This window comes from Chionomys nivalis, chromosome 2 (assembly GCF_950005125.1).
Source record: "Chionomys nivalis chromosome 2, mChiNiv1.1, whole genome shotgun sequence".
In the NCBI taxonomy this organism is placed as follows: domain Eukaryota; kingdom Metazoa; phylum Chordata; class Mammalia; order Rodentia; family Cricetidae; genus Chionomys; species Chionomys nivalis.
In genome coordinates this window covers 98,674,722-98,700,941 of record NC_080087.1, presented here as the reverse complement: position 1 = coordinate 98,700,941, position 26,220 = coordinate 98,674,722, and the positions used below count along the sequence as shown (strand labels likewise).

Here is a 26,220-nt window from a genome sequence, read left to right as displayed (position 1 = left end):
TGTGAAGTCCAAGCTCCAAAACCAAGAAAGAAGATGCAGGAATCATGATGAAATAACATAAATTTTATGCACTAGGGGTAAAGGCTACTGTAGATGCCAATAGGCATACAGGCGGGCACAAGGCAGTGGGCTACACACAGATGGGTGAAGTTACCAGTTCAAACCTGCACACATACCACAGGTAGGGACACACAAGCAAAGTCAGAGGCAAAGAAAGGCAAAGTCACTTGTTTTGGACCTCAAGGGCATGTTTCCAAAATCTCATGAAGAAACATTCTGCCAGAAATGCTTATTTAATAGGTTACAGGACAATCTACTTCAGCTTCCCTGGATGTCCAGTGTCAGCCATGCGTTTACTAATTCCTACTGGATATCCATAACAACGTCAGTTTAAGTGTCAATAGGCCCTTGTGTTCTCTATAGTTATGCATTTTGTTGTTTTTCATTCTGTTAGGATACTGCATCTGACAGACACGGTATTTTGTTTTGTCTCAGTCCCACATTGAAAGGATGGTGTGGCAGTAGGCCTGTGAGACTCCTTGCATTCACAGTCAGGAGGCGGAGCCACCAACAGAGGCTCCGCTTGCCTCCTCCTCCTTAGTCTGGAATTTCGGCCTCCAGAATGATATCACTCTTATTCCAAACAGGTCTTTGTACTTCCACTGAAGACTTGTCCAGAGGTTTGTCTTGTAGATGATTCTAGATCCTGTCTAGCTGACAGTAATAACCATAACAGGTTATTTAAAGAGAAAACTATTAGAACATTAATCATATAATACCCTATGTAAGTAAGTCTTACTGTGAGAATAAGGTAACCAGAGAGTTGTGTTTTTCGTAGCTGGCTATAAATAGGGACCTGCTGTTGTTTGACAAGAGATGCTACCTATAGGCTCATGTGTCTAAACACTTGGTCCCCAAATGTCAGTATTATTTAGAAAGTACAGGGACCAATTGGAGGGAGAGTCTTGCTAGGGGAAGGGTGTCACTAGGGAAAGGGCATGAAGGTTTCTGGCTGCGCCTCTCTTCCTGTTTCCTGATTGTGGATCAAATGAGACTATTGGCTTCCAGTTTCTACCTCCATGTCTTCTCCCCTATGTCTTGAGTTATAAACCATTTCTCTCTTAAGTTGTTTCTATCCGGGTGTTTTGGTCATAGCAAAAAGTGAGTGATGTAAGACCCTTACTTTAACACTTAGAAGCAACATGGAAAGAAAGGTAAAATAACCTGCAAAGCCCAGAAGAATGTGAAGAAAATGTACAATTTATCAATATCAAAATATTAATGATAGATGAAGTGGCTAGGAACTTAAGAGAATAGCATGACAAAGATAGAAATATGTACAAAACAAATGAAAGGTCTCTTTGGAAGTGACCTTATATTACAGCAATGGCAACTTCGAGGTTTCCAGACGTGTATCTTCTCAATGCTGCATAGCACACGGGATTCTTACTGGTTTCAAAAGGACAGTGACACTTTCCGTGGCGTCCTTACCCATGATGTAGAGGAGATGACAGTTGTTAGGACCAAACAAGCCCTTGGGGTTTCAATTTACACATGTCTCTGGGGGCATCTTTTTAACATGATGTTCACAATTTTTCAAAACAAAACCACCAAAACCAAAAGCCAAACAAACAAAGGAACTTGCGCCAACTAGAATCTTCAAACCTGTTCTACAAAGACAAGGAAGCATAGCTAAAACCTGCAGTAAAGCTGCTGGGTCAATTGTATTAAATTCACCATTGTCTCCACTGACGGAGAGGACATCTCCTCTCTATCACCTGAGTGAATATTTATAAGGCTCTCTACTGAGTCTGAAGGACACCACATTGCTCTAATAGTTGACAATCTCAGGATAGAGTGGAATAGGCAGGTTAAAAACAACAACAAAAAACGCATTCTATCAGCGGCCCATTTTCTTCTCTAATACAGGTAAGAGTGCTATTTTCAATTTCTAGTCCTGGGTGGGAAGTCATCCTGAAATTGAAGCCACTTCACGGGCTAAGTGGTTAGACAAAAGTTAACCCATCAGGACTGAGACAGTAAGTTGGAAAAGTATAGTTCCCTTGAGCTACCAGGAAGACTCAGGATAGTTTTCCATTCCCTCAGCTGCAATTTTTCTATCAGAATTCTAGTTAAAAGAAAAAAAAATATTAGCACATAGGTTTATTTTTTAACTTAAATTTTATGATAAAATTTCATAGCCACGGTCCCACCCAGCTTGCATCCAGAACCCTTCTTCCTTCTGTCCCCTTTCCTCTTTGGGCACATAACACCATCCAGCTCAGTCTGTCTGGCGCTGGGGGCAAACCCTCAGGGCAAGTAGGCAGGCGAGACCTCCTTTGTCTCACTGGCCCGCCTGCACCAACCAAGGTAGGCGCTTTGTTTACGAACTACCCAACCTGCACGGGAGATCTGATCTCGGCACCAGGAGAGACAGCAGGGCGGTGAGTTTGTGACCAGTGGCGGCAGAAGCAGCCCTGGACAGGGAACTCTGAAGTTCCTCATCCCCCTCCCTATACTCCCCGGGCTCCCTGCAGAGGCTCTACCCCCCCATACTGCCTCTCTCTTCTTGTCCCACCCAGCTTGCATCCAGAACCCTTCTTCCTTCTGTCCCCTTTCCTCTTTGGGCACATAACACCATCCAGCTCAGTCTGTCTGGCGCTGGGGGCAAACCCTCAGGGCAAGTAGGCAGGCGAGACCTCCTTTGTCTCACTGGCCCGCCTGCACCAACCAAGGTAGGCGCTTTGTTTACGAACTACCTAACCTGCACGGAGATCTGATCTCGGCACCAGGAGAGACAGCAGGGCGGTGAGTTTGTGACCAGTGGCGGCGGAAGCAGCCCTGGACAGGGAACTCTGAAGTCCCTCATCCCCCTCCCTATACTCCCCGGGCTCCCTGCAGGGGCTCTACCCCCCCATACTGCCTCTCTCTTCTTGTCCCACCCAGCTTGCATCCAGAACCCTTCTTCCTTCTGTCCCCTTTCCTCTTTGGGCACATAACACCATCCAGCTCAGTCTGTCTGGCGCTGGGGGCAAATCCTCAGGGCAAGTAGGCAGGCGAGACCTCCTTTGTCTCACTGGCCTGCCTGCAACAAGCAAGGAGAGACATCACTATAACACCAGGAGACTAGCACTGCAGAGAGCCATCACTGGGAAGGTACATCAGTAGGCAAGGAGACCTGATCCGGTAAAAGAAGATCCAGAGGGGAGCATTCGGAGAAAGAGATGGGCAGGCGCCAATGCAAGAATTCACCTAACAATCTGAAAAACTATATGAAACCACCAGAACCCAGCGACCTCCCAACAGGTGGACATGAACACCTTAATCATGAAGAAGTAGATAAAATTGACTTTATGAAAGTGATTGACGCCCTTAAACAACATGTAAAAAATGCCCTTATAGAAATGGATGAGAAGTATAACAGAAAGTTTGAAGAATTGAGTAAATCAGTGAATGATACCCTAGGAAACCAAGGAAAAACAATCAAACAGATAATGGAAACAGTTCAAGACTTAAAAACTGAAATGGAGGCAAAGAAGAAAACACAAACAGAAGGTCAGCTGGACAGGGAAAATCTAGGTAAACGAATAGAGACTACAGAAGCAAGCATAACCAACAGAATACAAGAGATAGAAGAAAGAATCTCAGATTCTGAAGATACCATAGAGAAAATAAACACGCTGATCAAAGAAAACAGCAAGGCCAACAAATTCTCATCACAAAACATTCAGGAAATATGGGACACAATAAAAAGACCAAACCTAAGAATAATAGGAATAGAAGAAGGAGAAGAAGCGCAGCTCAACGGTCCAGAAAATATATTTAATATAATTATAGAAGAAAACTTTCCCAACCTAAAGAAAGATATACCTATGAAGATTCAAGAAGCATACAGAACACCGAATAGGCTGGATCAAAAAAAAACATCCTCTCGCCATATAATAATCAAAACACAAAGCATACAGAATAAAGAAAGAATACTAAGAGCAGCAAAGGAAAAAGGCCAAGTTACTTATAAAGGTAAACCTATCAGACTTACACCTGACTTCTCTATGGAAACCATGAAAGCCAGAAGGTCCTGGATAGATGTACTGCAGAAACTAAGAGACCATGGATGCAAGCCCAGACTACTATACCCAGCCAAGCTTTCGTTCACTATAAATGGAGAAAACAAAATTTTCCAGGATAAAAACAAATTTAAACAATACGTAGCCACAAATCCAGCCTTACAGAAAGTAATAGAAGGAAAATCACTAACCAAGGAGTCCAACAATGACCACAATATCTCAGACAACTAGAGACCCTTCACCAGCGCAACACAAAGAAGGGGAACACACAAAATTTCCAACTTAAAAAATGACCGGAGTTAACAACCACTGGTCATTAATATCACTTAATGTCAATGGACTCAACTCTCCTATAAAAAGGCACAGACTAAGAGATTGGATACGAAAACAGGATCCAACATTCTGCTGTTTACAAGAAACACACCTCAACCACAAAGACAGGCACCTACTCAGAATAAAGGGTTGGGATAAGGCTTATCAAGTAAATGGACCTAAGAAACAAGCAGGGGTGGCCATACTAATTTCTAACAAAGTTGACTTCAAACTTAAATCAATCAGGAGAGATGGAGAGGGACATTTTCTACTCATAACAGGAACAATTCATCAGGATGAAGTCTCAATCCTGAATATCTATGCCCCTAATATAAAAGCACCCAAGTACGTAAAAGAAACATTGTTAAAACTCAAGGCAGCCATCAAACCGCACACATTAATAGTAGGAGACTTTAATACTCCTCTCTCACCAATGGACAGGTCAAGTAGACAGAAACCTAACAGAGAAATAAGAGAATTAATGGAGGTAATGAATCAAATGGACTTAACAGACATCTATAGAATATTCCACCCAAATAGGAAAGAATATACCTTCTTCTCTGCAGCTCATGGAACCTTCTCAAAAATCGACCACATACTCGGTAACAAAGCAAACATCCACAGTTACAAAAAAATATTAATAACCACCTGTATCTTATCAGATCACCATGGATTAAAGCTAGAATTCTGCAACAATGCTACCCCCAGAAAGCCTACAAACTCATGGAAACTGAATAGTCAACTACTGAACCATTCCTGGATTAAGGAAGAAATAAAGAAAGAAATTAAACTCTTCCTTGAAGACAATGAAAATAAAGAAACAACATACTCAAACCTATGGGACACTATGAAAGCAGTTCTGAGAGGAAAGTTCATAGCACTAACTGCCCACTTAAAGAAAACAGAGAAAGCACACATTGGAGACTTAACAGCCCACCTGAAAGCTCTAGAAAAAAAAGAAGCAGACTCACCTAGAAGGGGTAGAAGACTGGAAATAATCAAACTGAGGGCTGAAATCAACAAAATAGAGACACAGAAAACAATTGAAAGAATCAATGAATCAAAAAGCTGGTTCCTGGAGAAAATCAACAAGATTGATAAACCCCTATCCAAACTAATCAAACGGCAGAGAGAGAATTTGCAAATTAATAAGATCAGAAATGAAAAGGGAGACATAACCACAGACACAGAGGAAATTCAGAGAATCATTAGATCTTACTACAAAGGCCTGTATGCCACAAAACTGGAAAATGTAAAAGAAATGGACGCTTTTTTAGATAAATACCATTTACCAAAGTTAAACCAGGACCAGGTGAACAACCTAAATAGACCGGTTAGTCGTGAAGAATTAGAAGCTGTTATCAAAAACCTCCCTTCCAAAAAAAGTCCAGGACCAGATGGTTTCAATGCAGAATTCTACCAGAACTTCCAAGAAGACCTAATACCTATTCTCCTTAATGTATTTCACAATATAGAAACAGAAGAGTCATTGCCAAATTCCTTTTATGAAGCTACAGTAACTCTGATACCAAAACCACACAAAGACACAACCAAGAAAGAGAATTACAGGCCAATCTCACTCATGAACATCGACGCAAAAATCCTCAACAAAATTCTGGCAAACCGAATCCAAGAACACATTAGAAAAATTATCCATTATGATCAAGTAGGCTTCATACCAGAGATGCAGGGCTGGTTTAACATACGCAAATCTATCAATGTAATCCATCATATAAATAAACTGAAAGAAAAAAACCATATGATCGTTTCATTAGATGCTGAAAAAGCATTTGACAAAATTCAACATCCCTTTATGATAAAAGTCTTGGAGAGATTAGGGATACAAGGGTCATACCTAAATATAATTAAAGCTATATACAGCAAGCCGACAGCTAATATCAAATTAAATGGAGAGAAACTTAAAGCCATCCCACTAAAATCAGGAACACGCCAAGGCTGTCCACTCTCTCCATACCTCTTCAATATAGTTCTCGAAGTTTTAGCAATAGCAATAAGACAACATAAGGGGATAAAGGGGATTCAAATTGGAAAGGAAGAAGTTAAACTTGCATTATTTGCAGATGATATGATAGTGTACATGAGCGACCCCAAAAACTCCTCCAAAGAACTCCTACAGCTGATAAACGCCTTTAGTAATGTGGCAGGATACAAGATCAACTCCAAAAAATCAGTCGCCCTCTTATACACAAAGGATCTGGAAGCAGAGAGAGAAATAAGAGAATCATCACCTTTCACGATAGCCACAAACAGCATAAAATATCTTGGGGTAACTCTAACCAAGGAAGTGAAAGATCTATCTGACAAAAACTTTAAGGCATTGAAGAAAGAAATTGAAGAGGATACCAGAAAATGGAAGGATCTCCCTTGCTCTTGGATTGGGAGAATCAACATAGTAAAAATGGCAATTCTACCAAGGGCAATTTATAGATTCAATGCAATCCCCATTAAAATCCCATCAAAATTCTTCACAGATCTTGAAAGGACAATAATCAACTTTATATGGAGAAACAAAAAACCCAGGATAGCCAAAACAATCTTATACAATAAAGGAACTTCTGGAGGCATTACCATCCCTGACTTCAAACTCTATTACAGAGCTACAGTAATGAAAACAGCGTGGTACTGGCATAAAAACAGAGAAGTCGACCAATGGAATCGTATAGAAGACCCGGATTTTAACCCACAAACCTATGAACAACTGATTTTTGATAAAGGAGCTAAAAGTATACAATGGAAGAAAGAAAGCATCTTCAACAAATGGTGCTGGCACAATTGGATGTCAACCTGTAGAAGAATGAAAATAGACCCATATCTATCACCATGCACAAAACTCAAGTCCAAATGGATCAAAGACCTCAATATCAATCTGAACACACTGAACCTGATAGAAGAGAAAATGGGAAGTACCCTACAACATATGGGCACTGGAGATCGCTTCCTATGTATAACCCCAGCAGCACAGACATTAAGGACAACATTGAATAAATGGGACCTCCTGAAACTGAGAAGCTTCTGTAAAGCAAAGGACACTGTCATTAAGACAAAAAGGCAGCCTACTGACTGGGAGAAGATCTTCACCAACCCCGCAACAGACAAAGGTCTGATCTCCAAAATATATAAAGAACTCAAGAAACTAGACTTTAAAAGGATAATTAACCCAATTAAAAAATGGGGCACTGAACTGAACAGAGAATTCTCAACAGAAGAAGTTAAAATGGCCAAAAGATACTTAAGGTCATGCTCAACCTCCTTAGCGATCAGAGAAATGCAAATCAAAACAACTTTGAGATATCATCTTACACCTGTCAGAATGGCTAAAATCAAAAACACCAAGGATAGCCTTTGCTGGAGAGGTTGTGGAGAAAGGGGTACCCTCATCCATTGCTGGTGGGACTGCAAACTTGTGCAACCACTTTGGAAATCAGTGTGGCGGTTTCTCAGAAAAATTGGGATCAACCTACCCCTGGACCCAGCAATACCACTCTTGGGAATATACCCAAGAGATGCCCTATCATATGACAAAAGCATTTGTCCAACTATGTTCATAGCAGCATTATTTGTAATAGCCAGAACCTGGAAGCAACCTAGATGCCCTTCAATGGAAGAATGGATGAAGAAAGTGTGGAATATATACACATTAGAGTACTACTCTGCGGTAAAAAACAATGACTTCTCGAATTTTGCATGCAAATGGATGGAAATAGAAAATACGATCCTTAGTGAGGTAACCCAGACCCAAAAAGAAGAACATGGGATGTACTCACTCATAATTGGTTTCTAGCCATGGATAGGGGCCACTGAGTCTATAATTTGTGATCCTAAAGAAGCTAAACAAGAGGGTAAACCCAAGGGAAAACATATAGATATCCTCCCAGCTATGGGAAATAGTCATGACTGATGGGCAAAAAATTGGAATCTTGGGGGTGGGGTGGGATGGGGATGAGGGGTGATGGGGAGAGAAAAGTGTGAAGGAGAGGATGAGGGGAACTGGGGGAATCGGGGTGAATGGGGATAAAGAAAGGTTGGATAGGGGTGCAGGGAAACTCATACCTTAGGTAAGGGAGCCACCTAAGGGGTGACAAGAGACTTGAACTTGGAATGGCTACCAGATGCCCAGGGCAATGTCCCCAGTTAGTTCATTGGGGCACCTGAGGATAGGGAACCTGAAATGAACCTATCCTATAATCTTACTGATGAATATCTTGCATATCGCCATAGAACCTTCATCTAGCGATGGATGGAGATAGAGCCAGAGACCCACACTGGAGCACCGGACTGAGCTCCCAAGGTTATAATGAGGAGCAGAAGGAGAGAGAACATGAACAAGGAAGTCAGGACCATGAGGGGTGCACCCAACCACTGAGACAGTGGGGCCGATCTATTGGGAGCTCACCAAGGTCAGCTGGACTGCTACTGAAAAAAACATGGGATAAAACCGGACTCTCGGAATGTGGCGGACAATGAGAGCTGACGAGAGGCCAAGGAGAATGGCACAGGAACTTTCATCTGGCGATGGATCGAGAGAGAGACAGAGACCCAATTTGGATCAACCGTCTGAGCTCTTAAGGTCCAAATGAAGAGCAGAAGGAGGGAGAACATGAGCAAGGAAATCAGGATCACGAGGCGTGCACCCACCCACAGTGACAGTGGAACTGATCTATTGGGAGCTCTCCAAGGCCAGCTGGACTGGGACTGAATAAGCATGGGTTGAAACTGGACTCTCTGAACATGGCGGACAATGAAGGCTGATGAGAAGCCAAGGACAATGGCACTAGGTTTCGATCCTAATACATGAACTGGCTTTGTGGGAGCTTAGCCTGTTTTGATGCTCACCTTCCTGGGCCTGGATGGAAGTGGGAGGACCTTGGTCTTCCTGTAGGGCAGGGAATTTGGACTGCTCTTCAGTAGCGAGAGGGAGGGGGATTGGACTGGGGGGAGGAGAAGAGGAGTGGGGATAGGGGAGGGGAGAGGGGGGAGGGGGCAATGTGTGGGAGGAGGGGAGGGAAATGGGAAACGGGGAGCAGTTGGAAATTTTAATTAAAAAAGAATAAAAAAAATATATAATATAAAAAAAAAAAATAAAAAACCTAAAAAAAAAAAAAAAAAAAAAAAAATTTCATAGCCACCATAAGTCCCAAGTCCTAGTCTCTGTCCTCCATCTTTGGAGGCCCCATCCCTATGCCTGCTAAGCCTTGATCCCTCTCAGGAGGAGGGTCAAGACAGCCTGCCAAAATCTTGACCACTCCCACTCCCCGAGTCTATTTAAACTGTTTCCCCAGGTCTTTTTAATTTGGCTTGTTGTGATTTGGCTTGGTTGGGATTTTTGCATCAGCAGAGAGCTTGCATTAGGAAAATTCCTAACAGCCACACAATAATATTCTGGAGCACATTACTATCATGGGACTTGTAAAAAGGAAAAATGCCCATTGATTGTGCCTTGGATTCACTGAGCAGTGGAACATGAAATATAGTCTGGAAGGAACAAAAAAAATGTTCAGAGTGCTAGTTCTACCCATGAATAGTATGTTCCTTCAGTTCTATGCATGAATAGAATGAGCAAACTACATGCTGGTCCAGTTAACATGTCCAGATGCACATTCTACAGCTGAAAATAAATGCTTTCCAAACAAGAATTCAGGGTGCTGATAATATATTTTCCCATGTCTTTGACCATCTGTATCTAAATAACAACAAAGCATCACTAGAAAACGTGCTATATTTAACAAAATCTGTACAAAATTTAGTCATCATTTCAGCATAGATGGGAGTGAGGCAGGAGGCCTTACCTCTCCTGGGAGAACTATTGGCAGTTAATGTTAGCTGGAGGTGGCGGTTGGTGGGTGGGGGCATTTTCTTTAGTGGTATAGTTGCTGATATGGTACCCATGCTCCAGTAAATAACTTCCTCCATAAGATCATAAGAGTAACTCTAAACTCACGGGCCATACACAAAATAGAACATGAAAAGAGGAGAATTTGTTGCAAGATGGAGGTGGTGAAAGAGAGGAATGGGGATACAAAATGGTTAAACACACACACAGAGATATGAAACCATAAAAAGACTTTAAAATTAAAAATTAACAAATCAATGTTTATATTTTGGAAGCCATTTTATTTCTACCTTAATATTCGGAGAAGGAAGAATACAAAGAGCGGTACAGAAGAGGGAAGACTGTTTTTGGTATTTGTGGTCACAGTTGCTTTCTTCAGTTCTTGCCTGTTCAACAACTTTGTCTATTTTTGTTTTTCGAGACAGGGTTTCTTTGTAGTTGTGAAACCTGTCTTGGAACTAGCTCTTGTAGATCCGCCTGCCTCTGCCTCCCGAGTGCTGGGATTAAAGGCATGCACTACCACCGCCCAACATTTAACAACTTTTGGAAAATACAGGCATTTGCTACCATGACATAGAAACTCTGCCTCCTCTAAACAGCCCAGCTCTCATACGCCCCTGTGGCATCAAGCTTATATGCCTTCCTTCTCCCTCATCATCTCATCATTCTCCTTTCTCTCTGCTCACAGCTCTATCTTTAACAGGCTGACTGGTTTTCACAGCAATGCGAATTCCTACTCTCTCTGTGTTGATGTTGCTGTGGGTTGAAGTGCATGCCCCGTGAGGCTTCGACCGCTGAGTGCTTATGTCGCCACTTTTTTTCTTATTTGGAGACAGGGTTTCACTAAGTGTCCCAGCGTGGTTTCAAAGTCACTCTGTAGTTCAGATAGCTCTTGAATGTGAATCCTCCAGCCTCAGGCTTGCTTTGCCAGGTCAGGTCATGGGCTTTCTATGCATCACAAACTATGAAGAATTGAAAACGTAAAAAATGCAAATATTGACCACAGTAAACAAGTAATTAAAGCAGACCGTGCTACACAAATAGCTTCAAACCTTAAGACTTTAATTATCGATGACATAAGTCCACACAGTCCTAAGTGTTGGTACATTTTATCAAAACTACAAAACTTAAGATCCAAATTGATTTCTTTTTTAAAATGCTTAAGTTCAAACCCAGAGCCTTGGCGACATTACATACATATATTACCAATGAGAAACACCCCTGCACCAAATCAAAATTTTAATTTTCTCATCAGGTAAGGTTGGACACACCTATAATTCAAGAATTCTACAGGCTAAGGCATGAAAATTGCAATTTTAAATATTTCTTGGAATACAATGAAACTACAGCTCAAAAAAAAAAAAGGAAAAAATCTTCCATGCACATTAAAATGGTAAAATTTCTGTCAAAGAAACTCATCAGAACATTAAAAACACACAATCCACAAACAGAGTATATTTTATTGCTTTGTTACAATGATTTCTGAATGCCTGTGTGGTACTTGCCCCTCTAGAACTGGTGAAAATAGCAATCATTACTATGAACATCTATCCTCACCTCTCAAAGGTCACATCTTAGGAATGATTATTTAAAAATAATAATTTACTCAAGAAGGGTGGTGGTAGCTCACCACCTTTAATCCCAGCACATGGGAGGCCGAGGCTGGCAGATCTCTGTGAGTTCAAGCTCAGCCTACAAGAGCTAGCTCCAGGATAGCCAGGGCTGTTACACAGTGAAACCCTGTGTCAATAAAACAAAAACCAAACCAAAACCAAACCAAACCAAACACAGTAATTTACTCATTGATTTTCTACAAGTATAGGTTACCTAAAACTAAATGTATACATTTTGACATCTGTATTTTACTCTGCTTTTTAACATTAAGGACATTAGAGTTTACAAGTATTTAAAAGCACATCTGGAACAAAAATGAACTTTAATAGATCATATTTCATAATAATCAAAGTATATTAGTTCAATATAGCTATATAGTTCCAACTTACCATTTATATAAATATCCTGTATAGGTCTTGGTTTGACCTAAGGTTCTGATTCTAATAAGATTTCATTTACAAGAGTATTCATTTGTGCAATAAATTCTCTGAGAAAGTTATATTTCAGTTAAAAAATATGAATGATATTTGATAAACTAATTCTTCCTATTAGCACTCCTTTAAACCTATTCACCGTGTGTGTGTGTGTGTGTGTGTGTGTGTGTGTGTAGGCCAGAGGTGGAAGTCAGGATCTTCTTCAGTTATTCTATGCATGTGTCTGTGTCTCATGTAAACTTGCATGCAGGTGCTCGAGGAGGTCAGGAGATGGTGCTGGATGCCTTGGAGCTGTAGTTGCAGGTGGTTGTGAGTTGCCTGAGGAAGATCTTGAGAACCAAACTCTGGTCCTCCCCAAGAATGGAAAGTGCTCTTCATCACTGAGCCACCTCCAGTCTTCTACCTTGTGTTTTGAGACAAGGCCTCTCATTGAGTTTACAGATTCATTAGAGTGACTGGACAAGCCCCCAGGGTACACATGTCTCTGCCTCTTTAAATCTGGGATTAGATATTCATGTCTCTAAATCCAATCCTTAAAGGGTGCAGAGGAGCTGAACTTAAGTCCTCATGCTTGTACAGCAAGCGCCTTAGTGATGGAGCCATTTTCTAGCCCCCATTCTATAGATATTTTTGGTAAAAACTTCTATTTCCCATTACAGAAAAAAATATAGTTCTTACGTGCAGACTACAAACTGTTACATTCATTATGTTCAACATTTATTGTGTCTAAGGTCTCTTCAAGTTCAAACAGAAGAGCTAGAATGGAAAATGTGTACATTTATATAAACAACTACAGAACAACCAAGTAAAATATGTGGCTATATTGTAAAACTGTGACATACTCCAATTACTTTTCCAAAGATTTTAGCAATTCGATTCTAAAATATACTAATTAAGGGTGCTTTGAATGTGATAAAATAAGGTCAAAACTAAGATATCATATTTCAGTGTAATGAATACTGATGGGAATTTTTATATAATTTTGCCAAAAGAAATATATAATACATCCCTCTTCAGAAAATTAAATACAACCAGTGATTTATTTAGTATGTAAATATACTTGAAATTTAGTTCCCGATCTCCAGGAATTCCTTTCTAAAATGTTAAAGTCCAGTACAAAATTATGGCATCTTCACTTAACTTAGTCACAATTTTAAGTAGAATTAAAGCACACAGATATAGTAGTTAGCTGTTGATTTTACAGTGAGGTCCTAGAAACAGTGGTGTACATGGAGTCCTTAGTTCCCCACACATGACTACTGTATTCGGAGGTCAGTAAGGGTAAATTGTTAGAATAAACCATTCTGAACACTAGTCAGACTAAACTAGAAGTAACTTTAACAGTCCTACCACTAGTCCACGAGGCCAGGGGAACAGGAATGAGATGACTAAAGACACCCTGGAGCTCCAACCCCATTAAAGCTATGTTGACGCATTTCTCCAACACAGAATCTCATCTTTGCGAGCGGTAGCTTCATGTTCATCCTGTTTCTAGAGCACACTTCATCCCAACATGACCTTTCTTTGTAGGAATGCAGTTTTAGGAGATAAAATTGTGACCCACAACAAAATTGTTCACAGGCTTGCTCTAAATTTAAGAAAATCGGATGCATCCTTCTAATTTACAAAATTACGAATTTTATGGTTAATAATGAAAAGAATACTTAAAATATTTTTGAGGCCCCCCGAATTTTACAAGATTTAATGACTGATAAATACATCTAAGCTTATTTGAAAATAGATAGTATTAGAAATGAAATAATACTCCAACAGATGCTATTATTTTTCATTTAGAGACTGGGGTTCATTCCAACCCAGTGTTTGATTAACTGGTGAGCAATAGCCCGGCTTGGTGGTACAAAGAAAGCTTGCTGCTTCCCTTTGGTAAGAACATCCATAACCTACAACACAACCAGAAGACAACACATTAGAGGGCCAGGTAATACAGCAGTTTCAGTTGCTGCAGTTCTGCATTTAACTTCAAAGCAAGGTTAACTTTTTGATATAGGTTCCTTTTTCAACAATCTAATTTCTTTTGTGAGTACAAAATAAAAATCAATTTTATACAGGCAAAGGCATAAATGATTCTACATCTTTAATATTACATTGTATCCTTTTTCTATACAAATTTTGGGCATTGTAAAACAAACAAACATAACAAAACAAAAACAAAAAAAATCCAAACTAGCCAATTATTTAATCTCTTTTACTTAGGGATATAATTATAAAAAGTTCTTAAGAATACATATTATAACAGATTTATATACTTAATGACATCTTTGTCTTTCTTGCTCTAGGGTTTCTTTTTTTCCCATTTTTTCTACTTCTTTATACACACACACACACACACACACACACACACACACACACACACACTTTAAAGATGTAGTGCAGGATGGCCTGGGAATCACTGTATATTATACTCAAACTCGTGGCAATCCATATGCTTCAGCATTATCTTTCAGAATACAAAAGAACTTCAAAAACTTCAAGCTCTTTTACTGTATTTTTTTGCAAATGTCTGATAAAATAGCTTTAATGTAAATATCTAATATTAATATTTGATATGTCTGAACTAATAATATAAATACTTAAATTGAATAAAAGGGATTATCATTCATTCACCAGCCAGTATGAACGTGTGCAATCATCATTCTAGGAGAATCTCACAGAATAAGTCAAACAGGACACCTCAGCAACACACATTTTCTATATGGAATTATCAATTACATTATAATCCATTCCTAATGAGAGGGCTGCGGCCATTCATTTGACTTGTTGAAATTTGCTTCCTTGCTGCACGCCCATACCAATACTATCAGGGAACAATCAATAGAATACGGAAATTAAATTGAACTTTACCTGTTCTCTAGTGAACCAACGGGCATCCTCTATTTCATTCTTGTCAACTTTAATTTCTGTGGACACTGCCACAGCTAAGCAACCAATCATTAAAGAGGAGGGCATCGGCCATGGCTGACAAGAGACATACTGAACATGGCCAACTTTGACTCCACTTTCCTCCTCTACTTCTCTCCGCACAGCATCTTCTATTGTCTCCCCTAATAGGTGAGGCAAAGGAACAAGTGGCTGGTCAACATGGCTTGGACACCGTGAGCGCCGAACACTTCAAACATTTTGAAATCACTCTGGAAAGAGCCCCCACTCAATGAATGCTAACTCTCGACTGGAAGTGGAGAAAGCGTTACATGTGGAACTCTGTAGCCACAAATAGAATATCAAAATGCCAACAATCAACTTACATCTCCTAAAAGTTCTGTAAAAAAAAATTGGAAAATCTACAACTATCTATCACATACTGTTGACTAAATGTTATTAAAAATTTTATTATTTTATGCATCACTATTTATAGGTCATTATTTCCCAAGTTTTATAAATGGTTAGTTTTCCCTTCCATTAAAAATCATCTTTTGGCCGGGCGATGGTGGCGCACGCCTTTAATCCCAGCACTCGGGAGGCAGAGGCAGGCGGATCTCTGTGAGTTCGAGACCAGCCTGGTCTACAGAGCTAGTTCCAGGACTAGCTTCAAAGCCACAAAGAAACCCTGTTTCGAAAAACCAAAAAAAAAAAAAAAAAAAAAAAAAATCATCTTTTGTATAAGTACTGCCTGCTAACCCATTACTGGGCTGAGTTCCTGGAGTCCAATCATAGAGAGGAAGGAGCGATAATATGAGCAAAGGGGTTAAGACCATAATAGGGAAACCCATGGAAACAGTTGACCTGAGCTAGTGGGTGCTAATTGATTCTGGACTGACACTTAGAGAACCTGCATAGGATCAAATCTAGGCCCTTTGAATGCGGGTGACAGTTGGGTGGTTTGGGCAGTTTGTGGGATCACTGACCAAGAAACAGTATTTATCCCTAGTGCATGAACTGGCCTTCTGGAGTCCATGCCCCTATGGAGGGATACCTTGCTCAGCCTAGATACAGGGAGGAGGACCTTGGTCCTGCCTCAAGTTATGTGACAGACTTTGCTGACTCTCCATGACAGGCCTCACCCTTTCTGTAGAATGAACAGGGAGTGGGATGGGGGGAAGGCGGGGAGAGCAGGAGGAAGGGAGGGAGTGGGAACTGATATTGGTATACAAAATAAAAAAGATTGTCTTGATAAAATAAAATCATCTTTTGTTTTACTCTAAGAAAGGGTCTTGTGTAGCTGATGTTGGCTTTGAACTCACTATGCAGCTGGGGCTAGACTCCATCCATTGATTCTAGTGCCTCCACTTCTCAAGTGTTGGGACTGCAGACAAGCGTGTAGTATGACACGCAGTGTTCATTAAAACTTTGAAACTCAAATCACAATTAAGTCTTTCTAAGCATTGATTTCTTTGTCAATAAATGTTCTGGGTTTGCTAGAACTCTAAATAATAAAAAGAGTTTGAGTAAAATTAATTTGAATGTTTACAAATTTAAAATTTATAACAATATTTAATGAAGCATTTTAAAATACAACTTTTAAGTTTAAATAGATTGATGCATTCTCTATATCTAAGTTCTTGTATTTACTATACAAAGTACACAAGGGAAACAAGTCATAGACTAATAGGAGAGATCTGTCAGACCATAATAACAATAAATGCCTAAAATCAATTTTAACTAAGGCTAAGAGACTGGAGCAAAATAGACAAAGGACACAATTCTCTACAATGAAACAGCAGGATGAATCCTGGATGTGAGAAACACATTTGACTATGATGCTTCATCAGTGGAGCAACAGAAACACACACACAGCAACGACACACTATTTTCTACCACTTTGAAGCACAAACTATAAAATATGAAAATTAGAAACCCCGTGCTGGGCTGGGTGGCACTTGCCTATAATTCCAATACTTGGTAGGCAAGAGAATAATCTGCAAGCTCCTCTGGGCTATGGAACAAACACTCTTTCAAGTACTAAAGTGTGAAAATTCCAAGGTGGTAAGGATATGGACTAATGTAACATTCATGCACTACTGGTGGGGGTGTGAGCTATCAGGGACAATATGCTAATATATGCAGTGACAACTCTACTCTGTATACACCTGAAATAGCTCTTGCAAAGGTACATAAAAAGAGGAGCAAAAATACCACACATGTGCTATTTTCAATAGTCAAAATCTTTAAATAAATTAAATATCCTCAGCAGAACAGATGAATATATACCAGAGGACATTCAGACATGACTGTGAAATGCTACTTAGTAGTTCAAAAATGTCTTGCACTTTAAAAAATTATTCATTTTTTTCATATATCATGTTTTGATTATATTCTTTCTGTTCTACCAGTTCTCCCCAGAGCCTCCTCATCTCCACATCCATCCAACTTCATGTTCTCACTCTCAAAAAAGCAAAGAGCAAAGGAACGAAAATCAAAACAGACAAAGAGAAAGAGGAAGAAGGTGTAGAAAAAGGAGATCAATAGATGAAGAAATCCCAAAACAAAACAAAAACACATGGAGTCAATGTAGTGTTGGCCAACATGTCCTGGGAATGGGACTTGCTCTGGATTGTGGTTGACACACTCAGTGATGCTCCAGTGAAGAAAACTGATTTTCCCTTTCATGGAAGGTATTGATGATTGCAAATAACTTCTTTGTTAGAGGTGGTACTTTGTGTGCACATCCCCTTCCCAGAGCAACGTGGTGATTAGGAGCAAGGACTCAGAAGTGGAACTCCCTGGGTTTGAATCCCTTCTCTATCATCTTAATTTGGGGCAAATTACATAGCCCTTGTGTGATGCTCCCTCCCTTGTGAAAGTGCTGTAACAGGGCCCACTTTATAAGGCTGCAAAAGGATCACAAGATTTAACAGAGGCAAGTTTTCAGCTGAGTTCCAGGTAATATATACTTACTACTATAATTACCCAACAGTGCAGACTAACATTGTATGTTGAGATTAAATACTACTAATCCAGATATCTATTCATTTGCTCTGGGATACCTAATAAAATCCTACTACATGTGAGGCATTGGCTTTGACTGATGTGTAAAAATGGTTTTAGAAGAACTTTCATCTTACAGAAATGAAGTGATATTAAAATTGATAATCTATACATATGTATTATAAGGTGGTGTTGATCACCATAGGGATAGTAAGGTAGGATGCCTAGGATTGTGAAGGCAGGTATGGAGGCTAATGGCTCTTTGGTAAAATCATATAACCCTTAGAAGGGGTGCCACTTACATGTAGCACTGAAGAGAGGTGCAACCACCTGGATTTCTAGTCAAAAGGCAATGTGTGACAAATCAAATACTAAATTCTTAATATAACAGATTATCTTGTCAAAATTTCAAAATGAAACAATGCTTAAATTGCATGATTAAAATACTGCTTAAAATATTTTGGGGTAAGCCAGATGGTTTAGCAGGTAAAGGCACTTGGCACCAAGCTGGATGACTTAAGTTGGGACACACACGGATGAGGGAGAAAACTGACAAAGTTCTTGTCTGTCCTTAACAGTGAACACCCTCATATATACACACACATGTACATACACTAAACAAAAAAAGCAGTAAAAAATTTAAAATTTAAATGTTTTCATTTTATAGCATGGTTTTTAATGGAGACTATATATCTCATGAGTGATCTGTTTCAGAATTCTAAAAAGTATTCATAAAAGGCTTACCAGGTTCAATAAATCCAGCGAGACAAGTAAACATGCCTGGGGGAAATCGCTTTTGCCTGCCTAAAAGACATTTGGTTCCATCTGGATGGATAACCTGCATGATTACGACTGGATCTGTTTAAAAACCAAAACCAAGCCAAACAAAACAAAACAAAAAGACACACAAGTAACAGGAAATGTAATCAGATTCATTTTGCAATAATAATATGCAGGTATATTTCTTACAAGATTTCTGTTTATATGACACCTCTTTTCTGCTCTCATGTGCTTGAGAAACTGCAAAAATACTTTTAGTGAGTGATTTTGCCATTCTTACTTCCAATCTTAGCAACATTTACTCTGTACTTAGGCCATACTTGGCACAAGTTCAAGTAGATCATGGACATTGAAAAATGCCAATTTTACTACAACAAATTAAAGTGAATTTCTTTCTCCCTTTTATTCCAGTCCTTAGAAAAATCCTTTTAAAGGTGAGCATGGCTTTTTAGTTAGGTTTGAATCATTAAAATAATAACACTTAGATAACAGCCAATCTCTCTAGCTGTCATGAGCTTAAAAACCCTCCTCACTAGATCCTGAGGAGAGCCAGGAACTAAGTTCTTTAGCAAGGAAATCAGACAGTCATTAAGCCACCCACTTCCTTCCTGGAGACTTCATCTGGGCTTGCTGAGTTAATCTACTTCCCCAGCAATTTTAAGGGCAAGATTATGAGATTTCTCCAGCTAGAGCAGAAACAGCAGCAACTAGGAGAGGCATAGCCACAAGAATGGGTAATGTCCTAACAGGCACTGAATCACTGGAGACTTCATTTTCTCTGCCTCAAGAGGACTCACAAATTCCGACACAGCAAATTCATTAACCGATTAAACTAAAGGTAAGACATGACTAGTTGTGAACAATGCACTCTTTTACTGAGTGATCATGACAGATATTCAATAAAATGTAAACATTTTAGTTTCATAAAAATTTGTTTCCAGGGGGCTAGAGAGATGGCTCAGTGGTTAAGAGCATTGCCTGCTCTTCCAAAAGTCCTGAGTTCAATTCCCGGCAACCACATGGTGGCTCACAACCATCTGTAATGAGGTCTGGTGCCCTCTTCTGGCCTGCAGGCATACACACAGGCAGAATATTGTATATATAACAAATAAATATTTTAAAAAAAATTTGTTTCCAGACTATCTTCTGCCCCAAGATGCCAGGTAGCTGAGATCTCATTATCAAATGAAGAAGCAACCCCCCAAAAGCAAAAAACCCACACACACACACTTAAAAAAAATAGCCTTACCAACTCTTGGATAAGATGTATTGTGGACGCCATGGAGACTAGGGCAGTTTTCTCTTAAACACACTCTTTTATAACCACCTTCTTCGATTTTGGTTGTGCTGCCACAGGTTGGGCAGAACTTGTATCGACTGTGCCATGCAAGAACAGATCTTGCTTGAGCTACAACACCTTTTAAAAAGAAGTATAAGAAGATTTATTTCCATGCAAAACTAAGTAATATGTTGAGTACAATGCTTTGAAACTACAGTAAGCACATACATTGTTTTCTGAGTTGCTGCTTGACCGATGGCTTTAGAATCTATTTTATGATGTATCATTAATTTTTACATTTTGTTTTTAAACACTTTATTGTAACAATCTCACAAATAAAATGTGATTATATGATTATACAGTGAGATTATGATAGTCACTCAAAAAAGCTATTTTTTTTTCTATTTAATTTTCAATATGACAAGTGAAAATCTATCTTCCCTGTCACCATTCTAATCCGCTGTGTCTCCTAGGCCATTGCAGTGATGAATCCACTCTTAATAAGGCTCCTCACATCCACTCTACCTATATACCTACAACTCATGCTTTATGAAGTATCTATCATTAACCTTGTTCCTTAACACACACACAAACACATACAAATTCACAGGCGCACACAATGTGGGTGTGCAGGGGAGGCACTGTTCCTATAGGAGCAATACATGGGCAGTTCAGCTGCTTTTCTTTTTCTTTCTTTCTTTCCTTTGCTTCATGATCATAAAAAGCACAACAGAAAACAAAACAGCTGAGGTCTTTGGCATCATGTTCAAAATATAACAGGGACTCAAATTAGGAAGAATTAAAAGAAACCATCCCACACAGAGGTCCACTCTAAGGAAACTGATCTTGGCTGGCTGAAACTGTTGCCAGCACTACAAGAGTGTCCAAGCGTGTAAACTCGAGGGAGTTCTCATGCCTACTGCTCACTGGCATGTGCCACCCAGGTGCCACCCAGATGCCACACCAGCACACAACTCCACACCTGCTTTAGAACCAGACTGTTCCCAACATAGGCGCACCCTTCCTTTCCTCACCGGCTTCTTTTTCTTTCAACTGCAAAAGAGCTGGCATTGGAGGGTGAAGAAAATAACAGTTTTCATGTCTTTGCTTAAACTCCTCAGCGGCAACAGGTTCTATGCTGAGGGCAAACCAAGCAACCAAACCATCCTCATCGTCCAAGGGGATTCCTCCTCCTCCAGCATCATTATGCAATCCTTTTCTCATCTCAAGTTCAACTCCAAGGAACACCAAGGTGATCTTCTCAGGGTGAGCCAAGTATTCCTTGACATCTGCATAGTTCAGCTGGCAGAGCCTGACTTCTGGCTGCTGTGAACTCTCTTTGTTCCCACTTAGGGTAACCAGGGGATTTAAGTCTGAGAAGAGGATATAGACCGTGGCTGGTTGGCTCTCTTTAGCTTGTAGCCAATCAGAATTATTTCTTTTCTCACTTTTCCGGTCCAGTAGCGTTCTGCTAAAATAATTTTCACATTCGTCCACTTCATTGGTTAGGAACCATGGCTTCTTCCCACCTTTTGCATTAGCTAACATGTTAGCTATATGCTTATAGCCCCAAAATACAGCGATATCTAGTGCAGTTTGCCTTGACTTATTGACAAGTGATCTGTCACATCTAGACAGAAAAAAATAAATGGGAAGGAAAATAAAGTGAGAAATAAATTTTTTCGCTTGTATTTTATTAAAATGCATACATTGCAATACTATTTAATGATTTTTTTTTCTTTTTCACCATCTGGTTCATAGTTTACTACTGAAGGTTAAAAGAATCATGTAACAGTTGTAAGAAATGACAGGTTAATGACAGTAGACATTAAAATAAAATGAAAACCTGTCTATACATGCCATAAAGAAATGCAAACATTCTAAATACTCTACAGTAGCCATAATGAGATTCACACTTTTTACTTATAAGAAAGGCATTAAAGTTTTCATAGCCATTCTTTTTTGACAAAGCATAAAGGGTTAATTTCTCAATTAAGGAAGCTCTTTCTCAAGTGTAGCTCAGAGCTTGCCTGATAAGCAGGAAGACTTGTGTTCAATTCCTAACACTGACCAAAAGGGCAGGGGTTGGGACACAAAAAATTGTGGCTTTAATGAGAAATTTGGCTGCTTTTCATTTGATAAACTGAACAATGAGCTATTTATTAGCCCATCAGTATAAAGACATCTACAGGAAAATAGGAAGGGGCACAATAGCAGACATGAAAGCACAAACCCTTTTTGGCGGTACTGTACACCCTGAGATGTTTACCCTTTCTCAAGCAGAAGCTGGACGACATCGGCATGCCCGTTCCTTGCAGCGTACATTAAGGCAGTCCAGCCATTGTCGGAGGCTGCGTTGAGAAGAGAAGGAGAATGGCTGAGTATGCCTGCCAACTTGGCAATATCTCCCTCTGCAGCAGAAGAGTGGAGTCCAGAAATTATCTCTTTTTTTATGGACGACATTTCTCCCTGAAAATAAAACAAAATCCAAGAAAAACCTTATTTGCAGTTGCTTTTTGCATGAATGGATGAACATTATTTAAGTGCCGCTCTTGGAAAGATGTAAGTTTCCAAACCAATACATCCGTCAAGAGATAATTCATAGTCAACTGCTGTTGCCATACAGATTTTGAAATTGTTACCAGTTGAGAATTACAATTCAATATGTGCCTAAGAGTAGGTTCATAGGATAACAGAAGAGCTCTGGTACTAGAGACGAGGAGTTGGGATGGTAGAGGAGCAGTACCACACAAAAGTGAGAGGGCACAGAAGAACAGGGCAGGGGCACTGACAGGAGAGGCGAAAGCAGGTGACATTAGAGGCAGATGTCTGAGCCGATGATAAGTAGTGTCCCATACTGTCTCATAGATAGGTGTCATCCCTCAAAGAAATGACGGCTCTACAGTTATTCAAGAGCTTTTAAAATGTCACATAACAACAAGTTACTGGGTAACCTTACATAATTAATTTTGCGATCCCTATGGTACTAAGTTTCTTCCACAGTGCGAGGTAGACTAGGTCGGGATTTATTTTCATTCGTGGATAATTCATGACTCGCACCATTCCTGGAATTATCTCACTGTACTGCACTGTTATCCTTGTCACAAACTAGACGACAATGCATTTTTGTATCTATTGCTGGATGCAGGTTTTGTTGGCCACTCTACAGTCCCTGAATCAGTTTTTAAAATGATTAACCGTGTCTGCCTTGGTATTCTGTTTTGTTGGAAACAAAGCAGAGCTATGGTTCTCAATGAATGCTTTGTAGTATTGAGCTGTGTTTAAAAAAAATACAGATTAAAAATGGTTCATGTTTCATCTATCTGCTACCTACAAAATATCTGATCCTTCTTAGTACCACTGCAGGTTCAACCCAGAGCCTTATCTCTTTGCTAGCATCTTAGAATTAAGCATCCTTAATGAGCATTGTTTAAGGAACCCTCAGTGCTTTTGGGAAGTTGTCCTTTACTACTCTGTTTCCTTGCCCTTGTGAAGTCTGAATATATTCATATTTTTATACACATTTATATGTACAACAGATTGAAACATATTCAGTTGAAATAGAAACAACCAAACTTCATATCTAGTAGAATCAATTTTCCCTTTCTCCAAACATTTTATGAATAAGTTTCTGAGGCATATAAAGAGTATTTAGGTTGATCCTTTAATGAGGCCATTGGGGCATGAATCTTTAAGGTCACAGAGCAGTCTGCACAAAGTTGAGGAAAAGGATGGGTCAAAGATCAGCTTTCTGATTTGGTATCTGCTTTCCCGTTGGAGTCCTCCATTATCGATAAATAGTTTAAAACTGGCCGAGGTAAGCAGGACACTTGTTTCAAATCTGTTCGCAAATGCAGCCAGGAGTAAGCGCTACATCTACCAATTTGCTTTCATTTGATTTATTTTACTTATGTCTCCACTTTTTTCATAGTGAAGTTTTAAAATACTTTAAAACATTGTAGCCACGGCTGTAAGGTTCCAGGACTTTATTGTGAAGCGCGGCTAAGTGTCTTCCTAACTCCCAAACTTCTCTTCAGTCACAACAACAAACCTGTCACACAGCTTCTCCAGGGACGTTTACTTTCAGTGCTTCACTGTTCCCTGTTCAGAGGTCACGGTTTCAGAGTTCATGGTCACTCCCTCACTGTCCTCACAGACAACCCCAGGTGACTGCAACATTGGTCGTCCAAACATGTTATGTCATACACTACCAACAATGCAATACGTATGCACAAAATATTCTCTGGACTAAGAAGTGAAAAAATAAGCCCCCTTTCCTTTAGCACTAAATGATACACAAGCCATTTAGAAATTAATAATTTAGCCAAGACGCCTTCCAGGGAATGCGGCTGCACTACTGCAAATCATTTCTTATTGATGGTCCTGTGGAAGGCGAGGATGGGCGGGCAGGATAAAGCCTTGCCCCTGCTTTCCAGGGCTATTGGGAGAAGGCGATCAGAAGAGCCTCGAGTTTGAAAGGAGCTAGAGTTTAACCAAAGCAACATCCATTTTTACTAATAAGTAACCTGGGGTCCTAGAACAGCCAGCACGGCTCTAGCAGGATACAATAAGTCCTCAGTATGGATCTGTCAGTTATGACAGAAACCATCATTTAATAAATTCTACTCGCTAGGCTGTCAAGACCAATTTAACCCATTAAGAGCAACCCACGCAAGCTCGGTCTCTCCATACGGCAAAATGCCTTGAACAGTTACTGTTTCTTCCATTGGACGATTCCTCCTTTCAAGGAGAGACACATCCGAAGTAGTTGGCTTTACCACATCGAAAACTTGGCTGGAAATTTTAGCAGCTATGGCCCGCAGACAGCGACAGGTCCGCGTGCCGCGCCTGCGCCCTCTAAGCCCGCGCCAGGCTGCGCCACAAGCCCGCGAGGGACGCCCAGGGACAGCACGCCCTGGAAGGTCTCGGGGTCGGCTGACGCCACTGGTGCTACTAACCCAAGGATGACCAGAGAAACCGCTACGGCGACACAAGACTCCACAGGCAAACTCAGCTCTCAACGTTTCCAGTGCTGGAGGTAACCTTTGGGACTTCCGGCGGAGGGCCACCGTTCTCGCACAGCTTTATGGGAGATGTAGTTTAAATACCGTCCGCTGTGCCTGGCTGGAGATTGAGGTGGGGTGGGAGTTGGGATTTGGACTTCTGACAGAAGGTGGGAAAGGCCGCTAATCCCTCCCCCAGGTGGAGGTGTGCAGAAAAAAGTGCTGACGTTGTGATGACTAGGTCTGTGGAAATTGTCTTGTTTTCCAGTGTTTCTCATCCAGCTCCCCAACTTTTCTTCATATGCCTTTCCTTCCGTGTCATTGAGTTTTCTACAGTGTTGTATAAAATATTAAAAGCTGTTCACACGTTAGATTAGGAGAAACTGCTACATCTGCTGATTTATATTCACTTGATTCCCCTCCCCCCCCCCTTTTTAGACGGTATATCTTTCAGGACTTTATTCTGAAACAGTGCTGTGTCTTCCAACCTGCCTTTCTCGTAAGCCATTTTCCACCAACTGGACTCTGTAAAAGTCTCAATTCACATTATATGAAAAATGCCACCATTGCGTGCCTACTTATTAAGTAATCCTTATAAAGTTGTGTGTGGAGTTCCCATCTTCCCTCCTGGAGTGCAGGTTTACATAAGATGATGCATGAAAAGCTTTTGGGACCAGAGTTGACACCCACAATACAATGTTGTTGGTTTCATTAATTTAATTTCCTATGATTTCGTCTTCCAAAGCCTGCAGAAGTTATGCGACTGTTTGAGTAGGTTGGTGTTTAATGGTCTTCTGATTCCCACACCAGGGAATTGTACTTGCCAGTCAGCAACAACTGAGACTATCTTGAGACTAAGGATTGCGTTCTGTGTTTCCAGGCTCTTTCTCACATTCAAGTTGCATATATCTGTTGACAGTACATGTGTGATGCTTGACCTAGGACTGAACCCAGAGCCTCATGTGTGCATGGCAAACTTTCTATTGCTGAACTACAA

The 26,220-nt window shown here is 40.2% G+C and overlaps 2 protein-coding genes across 3 annotated transcripts in view; both read right to left on the bottom strand.

Moving 5' to 3' along the window:
- The window catches only part of LOC130869260 (uncharacterized), a 134,115-nt gene extending 123,829 nt beyond the window's left edge, over positions 1-10,286 (bottom strand). The window contains exon 1 of the mRNA XM_057761265.1: positions 10,187-10,286. Within this exon, the coding sequence (XP_057617248.1) occupies positions 10,187-10,286 (100 nt within the window). The remainder of the gene's footprint in view (positions 1-10,186) is intronic.
- A 220-nt stretch (positions 10,287-10,506) lies between these two features.
- On the bottom strand, positions 10,507-25,262 carry Nudt12 (nudix hydrolase 12). Of its 2 annotated transcripts, XM_057763010.1 has the most exons (8): positions 25,179-25,255; positions 24,272-24,390; positions 22,490-22,689; positions 21,255-21,850; positions 20,191-20,358; positions 18,906-19,019; positions 15,141-15,340; positions 10,507-14,179 (listed from the first exon to the last, which is right to left on the bottom strand). In XM_057763010.1, exons 3-8 carry the CDS (start codon positions 22,681-22,683, stop codon positions 14,069-14,071), a joined length of 1,383 nt encoding a protein of 460 aa, XP_057618993.1. In that variant the 5' UTR covers positions 22,684-22,689; positions 24,272-24,390; positions 25,179-25,255; the 3' UTR covers positions 10,507-14,068. The 2 variants fall into 2 exon arrangements, with proteins under 2 accessions (XP_057618993.1, XP_057618994.1); XM_057763011.1 differs by lacking the exon at positions 24,272-24,390 and having other exon boundaries at positions 25,179-25,262.
- Between the last annotated feature and the right edge of the window lie 958 nt (positions 25,263-26,220).

What these genes read in the sequence shown, in the direction of transcription:
- Nudt12 (XM_057763011.1), bottom strand. Translation starts at nt 22,683, where the DNA reads ATGTCGTCCATAAAAAAAGAGATAATTTCTGGACTCCACTCTTCTGCT. An exon ending in CAGCTTCTGCTTGAGAAAGG is followed by an intron (nt 21,851 to 22,489) that starts GTAAACATCTCA and finishes TTTTCTGTCTAG; the next exon opens with ATGTGACAGATCACTTGTCA. An exon ending in CGCTGGATTTATTGAACCTG is followed by an intron (nt 15,341 to 18,905) that starts GTAAGCCTTTTA and finishes CTCACCTATTAG; the next exon opens with GGGAGACAATAGAAGATGCT.